General features: G+C 42.7%; 1 protein-coding gene across 1 annotated transcript; it reads left to right on the forward strand.

Moving 5' to 3' along the window:
• The first annotated feature begins 1,745 nt into the window (after window positions 1-1,745).
• Window positions 1,746-5,129, forward strand: LOC108138956 (zinc finger protein Noc). The gene is made up of 2 exons (XM_017261536.2): window positions 1,746-2,208; window positions 2,714-5,129. Exons 1-2 carry the CDS (start codon window positions 2,119-2,121, stop codon window positions 4,238-4,240), a joined length of 1,617 nt encoding a protein of 538 aa, XP_017117025.1. The 5' UTR covers window positions 1,746-2,118; the 3' UTR covers window positions 4,241-5,129.
• The last annotated feature ends 998 nt before the right edge of the window (window positions 5,130-6,127 follow it).

Below are 6,127 nucleotides of genomic sequence, written 5' to 3' on the forward strand. Positions count from 1 at the left end.
GGATCGTAAAGTATCGCAGCACGCTCTTACCTAATAAATCCATCATATTCGCCGAAGGTCGCGAGAATTTACTCTACCTGCTTTGGACACCACGCAGGTATTTTGCTGCCGGGTTTAGGCTTAGGAAATCCCCTTGAAAAATGTCTAAATACTCTAAATCAGGATTAGAACTGTCGCTTCTCGGTTTCGGCTTATCGCCCATATTTACACAGATTTTAATTTACTTGCCAGGGGCTTTGAAAGGGTCTTAAAACGCAGCCCTGCGATTAGGTAATATTTCCCAAAGGTTGGATTTTCAAAAAAATTCCGTTTCAGGCTTCCTAATGGTTGGATTTCGCTAAGAGCAATGGATTTAGTTGGGATTGTCAAGATATACGCAGTATTATGAGATACCAACTTATGGAAGACTTAAATAAAATTATCTTGCTGCTAAGAAAAAAAATTGTTTCCCTTACATTAAAAATGTAATTTAAAAACACAATGCTTTATTTAATATCGCATTTGGTTTTGTTTTCTAAACTAAAAAAATCTGGAAAATTCTTGTGTATAAAAAATCATCAACATTATGATAAAAATTTCCTTAAATTAAACAATCCGATAAATAATTAACAAGGTTCGTGTGAAACTCAAATGAATAAGTGAGCCAAGTGCTAACTGGAAAATCCAATCCAATTGTGAAGCGATTAAGAATGCAGCAAAGTTAACCAAGCCATTAAACTATTACCAACTTTCGGAGTGCAACACACCACAACACAACACACATTAACTTGTTTGATATGTGCAGATTAATTACACACACACACCAGGCCAGGGAAACAGGAAAAATTGCTTGGAAAAACTTTTCGACGCGACAACAAAACAACGATTTCCACTTAAACAGCAAAACAGGAGCCACAGGAAAAAAAAGAATGGAAATCAACCGCAGAAGTTAATCGAAAAACGCTAAACAAAGGCCACAACAAAAGCTGTGTGTGTGGGTGCGAGGGAGAACGGTGGAGTGGGAGAGCGGGAGAGCGACAAACAAATTAATTTTTATATGACATTAAAACGAGCGAAGCGAGGCGATGGAAATGGTTGAAGAGTGTGTTTAAGTGTTGAGTGGTTTGCTTTTCCGAGCAACAAATCTCAGTGCGAAGACAATGAGGTCTCTGCCGCGTTTCCCCCCATTTTCCTCTGGAGAAAATGAGAGACGGAGAGCGGGAGAGCGTGACATATGTGCCAAGATAAAATTAATGGGCACCCCCTCCCCATCATTCACAACAACAACAACATATTTACTCTTTTTTGCTCTCTCATCTGTTGCTCTCTCAACGAGTGTTGCCGTGGTGCCATATCCAATACCATACCTGAAAAGTCACACTGGCACGAATAGCAGAGAGCAAATATATGGAAAATTCGAAACTCAGAGATACTAATCCGACCGAGATATTTGAGAGGCTCTCTTCTTGGCCAGGTAAGGATTATTCAGAGAGTCAGAGAGCAGGAGAGAGTGAAAAACCTGTCTTGGCTTCCATTGCAAAGCGCATGCGATTGCGATTGGGCAAAAAGTACGCCATATTTGAAAATTATACGCAGTGCATCCCGCTTGCACACATCAGGCGGCTCTACTCTAACGCGTACAGCAAGCGAGAGTGTGCAGCGCTGCTTTCCAGAGAGCAAGAAAAAGAGAAAACCGAGAGAGAGATAGCGACCGAGAGAGCGCTTCACTCCGAAGGCAGCTACACTCGCCGTCGTCTTCATTGAATTCAATTCGAATTTTGACTTCGCAGCGTTCAGACGTGTTCGGAAAAACCTGAAAACCATTCGAGTGACTAGAGATAAACCCAAAGCAAAAATAAATACACCCAAGTCACCGATCGAGAGTGTTTCGTTTCGAGTGAAAAAGTGAAATCAAAGCCCAAGCAGCAACAAAAAGTGCTACAGAGCCCAGAGATATATGTTCTCTGCTCAAAACTACACAAGTGTTGAATCGCCGATATTTTGTTTGGATTAAAATACGTTTGCCGACGCATTTCTGTGGATTAAACCTCATCGACGCCGAAGCAAAGCTACACATTTGTAGCCTTGTCTCGCAACTTTAGTGGATTATTAAACAAAACAGCACACTAAGCAACTAAAATGGTTGTTTTGGAAGGAGGCGGCGGCGTTGTTACCATCGGTAACAACCAGTACCTTCAACCGGACTATCTGGCCCCATTGCCAACAACGGTTAGTATTGACAAAAAAATTAAACAATCAAAAATTTTAGAGTGCGCGTAAAACAAAAAACATTTCCAAAATTTTTAGGCTCAAATTTACATCATTTTTGGTGTTTAAAAAAGTTTTGAGTTCAACAATCTTCAATTTCTGAAAAAAAGAAGTAATATGATCAACGATTCTTCAAATGGAAAACACCATTAAAAATCTTATGAAAAGCTTAAATTTGACAACTTTTAAGAAACTATTTTTTTTAGATCATTAATTTGAAAATTTAAATGAAGTAAATAAAAAAAATTAATTTCCTAAATGGCTTCTTCCCGAACTAGCATTTTTTTAACATTGTTATTAAAAAATTCGTTGCTCTTCTAAAAAATAAAAACCTGTTATATAAAATCTACCGATACAAAAAGAACAAAATATATAAATACAAATTGTTTAAAATTATAAAAAAAAATTCTCATTTGAAGCCAAAAAACTGAAACCAATCTTCTACCATTTTTCTCTTCCACCACAGATGGACGCCAAAAAGAGTCCCCTGGCTCTGCTCGCACAGACCTGCTCCCAAATTGGAGCGGATTCGTCAGCGGTGAAGCCGCTGCTGGCAATGGACAAGAACAAGACAAAGCCGGGGGCCTGCTCCTCCTCGTCGAACTCGTCGAGTTCCTCGGGAAGTGCCGAGATCTCGGCCGCCAAATCGCCCTCCGGCCTGGCCAAGTCGCCCAAGTCGAGCACACCCATCAGCCACACGGCCACCAGCACAAGTCTGGGCAACACCAGCACCGGCGAGATTAAGCTGGCCTTCAAGCCCTACGAGACAAATGTGCTGAGCCAACAGAATCAGAACAGCTTCAAGAGCAGCTCCTCGCTGGAGTCGGAACCGATGCGTCCCAGCTCAAAGAACTCCTCGTCCGCCCAGGAGCGAGTCCCATCGCGCAGCAAGTCCAATGCCACGCCCACGGACGGCGGCAAGGGTGCGGAGATATCGGTGCACGAATCCTCGTCCAGCCGGAAAACAGTGTCGCCATCGGGATCCTCGCAACGCGGCGCCAGTCCCATCGTGCGCTCCGGCATGGAGGTGCTGAGCAATGCCAACGGCACCGCCCAGCATCCCAAGGAGATGAGCAGCATGGCAGCGGCGGCGGCGGCGGCAGCAGCGGCTTACAAGGCCGCCGGACCCTATGGACTGAACCCCCTGTCCGCCCTCTGCTGTCCGCCTGGCATGGAGCAGCATGCCAATCCCGCCTTCCGGCCTCCGTTTGGCGGTGGATTTTCCCATCACCATGCCGCCATGTTGGCGGTGGCAGCCAATGGAGTTTATCCGGGCGGAGCTCCGGGCGGAGGACCAGGTGGTCAGCCCAACCCATACATTAGCTACCAGCGCATCAAGACCCCTGCTGGCGGAGAGGCCATAGTGCCGGTGTGCAAGGATCCCTACTGCCAGGGATGTCCCTACTCGGCGCACACCCAACAAATGCTGATGGGCGCCCCCTGTCCCGCCGGATGCACCCAGTGCGAGCATCAGAAGTACGGACTGGCCATGGCTAGTGCCGCCGGACTGCCACCAGCTCATCCTTACTCCCAGGCAGCGGCGGCGGCTGCGGCAAATGCGGCGGCAGCTCGATCAGCGCCGTACGTATGCAGCTGGGTGGTGGGCGATGCCTACTGCGGCAAGCGCTTCCAGACCTCCGACGAGCTCTTCTCCCACCTGCGCACCCACACCGGCAATCTGTCGGATCCGGCGGCAGCGGCTGCGGCCCTGGCCCAATCCCAGGCTCAATCGCTGCTGGGAACACTCTTTCCTCCCTCGGCATTGAGAGCTGGCTACCCCACGCCACCGTTGAGCCCCATGTCGGCGGCGGCGGCAGCGGCCAGGTATCATCCCTATGCCAAGCCGCCACCAGGAGCCATGGCCGGAGGACCTTCGCCCTTTGGAGCAGGTGGGGCCTTCAATCCAGCCGCCGCAGCAGCAGCAGCTGCCCTGGGACCCTACTACTCGCCATATGCCATGTACGGCCAGCGCATGGGAGCAGCTCATCAGTGAAGAGACTTTAACTAAAATTTAGATACCAAAAAAAAAGAAGGGGGGGAAGATTCAACCAGCGATATAGAAAGGGTTTAGAGCAGTTTAAAAACCCTAGTTGAGATAATTTCAAAGAAAAAGTAAAACATAAAAAACGATTGCAAAGGCTGATACATCTCTGGCTTTTGCGCTATTCTGTGATACTAAACTGTAGTTTAAAGAGCGCTAGTTACACTTAAGTTTCGCAAACAGAAAATATTCAACCACCTAAAACAGTAGCAGCCGCAAAAATAGCAAGATCACTTCTTCTTTATTCAACCTAAATGTCTACAGTAATCGAATTCGAATCGTTAAGTAAAATCTGCAGCAGTCAGGACAGACTCTTATTTGCTCTCAAAGTTCAACCAAAGTTTTAGTAAGTCTTAGCCAGAAAACATTCTACAACTTCCAATTTTGTTAACGATGAACCCATTGCTGAGATGTTCAAACATTGTTTTAGTCTTAGTTCGCTTTAAGTTCTATTAACTATTATTACGATTATCATCTACAAGCATACAACAAACCAACAATTGAAATAATGTTCTTTAAGTCAACTTATATTTAAAGTAAGCGTAATGAATATTTGTAATACCAACCAATCAAAGAAAAAAAAAACAAAATGACAAAAAAAAAAACAAAATAAATACGGAAAATAAAAATGAATATTTCATATAATTATGTACTGTGTGTAAATTCTATAAATATTAAAATAGATTTGCTATTTACTCCTTGATGTACGCAAAAGCCACAACACGTTCTACACAAGAAGCCACGGAATATCAAACAAAAGTAATTTAAACAACTTACAAGCAAAAACATTCGTATAAAAACTGAGAAATATACAAGAGAAAACCATTTTTAAAAATACAAATCACAATTCTTTTCTTTCGAAGCCAACTCTTTTACAGCTGGAAATCTTCTTTTTGGGCAATAATCTTTGCTTCGCTTATCTACGCCGTACTATTTGGCTTACTCACTCATGGGTCGTAAATATTGTTGATAATACTCTGCTCGGTTTTCAATTATATTTACATAAGCTGGAGTGGCAAATTCCAGAAACCTATAGTGGTTTAATTCGCTTTATACCGAAGCTGTAAACTGGTAAAGGTTGTACGGATTTTTTTGTTCCGAGAACTTAGGTATTTCTGGACAAACATTTTAAATGTTAATCTTTATGGGAAATTGTGGGAAAAAACGTATTTGTTGTAGGAATCGAAATTTATATAAAGTTTGAAACTGATTGATGCACTCTTACTTTTTCATACCTAACAAAATCTTGTGGTTTCCCAGCACGATTAATATATTTGGAATTCAAATATACTATTTACTTGCGTTCCCTTTTGCATTTTAAGCGCATTCAATTTGAATGCAGCAATTTGAATGCAACCCAAAAAAATCAAGTCAGAAACAAATTGTAATTTGAATTTCATGAGGGAAGGAGGAGGGAAAAGCTTGATTGGGCAAGCCTTAATAAAACAGTCGCCGGCAACAGCCATTAAACACCCAAGCTGAAAATTAAAAATCAATAAAAATCACATTTGTACCAACAATGTATGTAACCAAAATCAATTGCCATTCAATGAGCGACTCACAAAAATAAAATATATATATAAATATATATGTACGGACAATATAAATGTGCTGACAAAGCGAAATGACAAACATTATTCACAGACAATATGCTTCGGAAATATCAAAATCTCAAACCAACCCGACAACTCAGATTTAAGCAACAATCGGCCACAGCAACAATCAAAATCAATGGCGATATTTCGAGTGTATCTCATAAATAAATTAATTGTGACAATATTCAATTGATTTGATTTAAAATTATCGCATTCAGCTGTCAAGCGCTGAACGACAACGTTT

Source organism: Drosophila elegans, unplaced genomic scaffold (genome assembly GCF_018152505.1).
Source record: "Drosophila elegans isolate 14027-0461.03 unplaced genomic scaffold, ASM1815250v1 contig_814, whole genome shotgun sequence".
In the NCBI taxonomy this organism is placed as follows: domain Eukaryota; kingdom Metazoa; phylum Arthropoda; class Insecta; order Diptera; family Drosophilidae; genus Drosophila; species Drosophila elegans.

Bases quoted from the DNA above. Each gene is read 5' to 3' on its own strand.
- LOC108138956 (XM_017261536.2), top strand. From the start codon at position 2,119: ATGGTTGTTTTGGAAGGAGGCGGCGGCGTTGTTACCATCGGTAACAAC. The intron at 2,209-2,713 runs GTTAGTATTGAC...CTTCCACCACAG, and splicing joins TGGCCCCATTGCCAACAACG to ATGGACGCCAAAAAGAGTCC.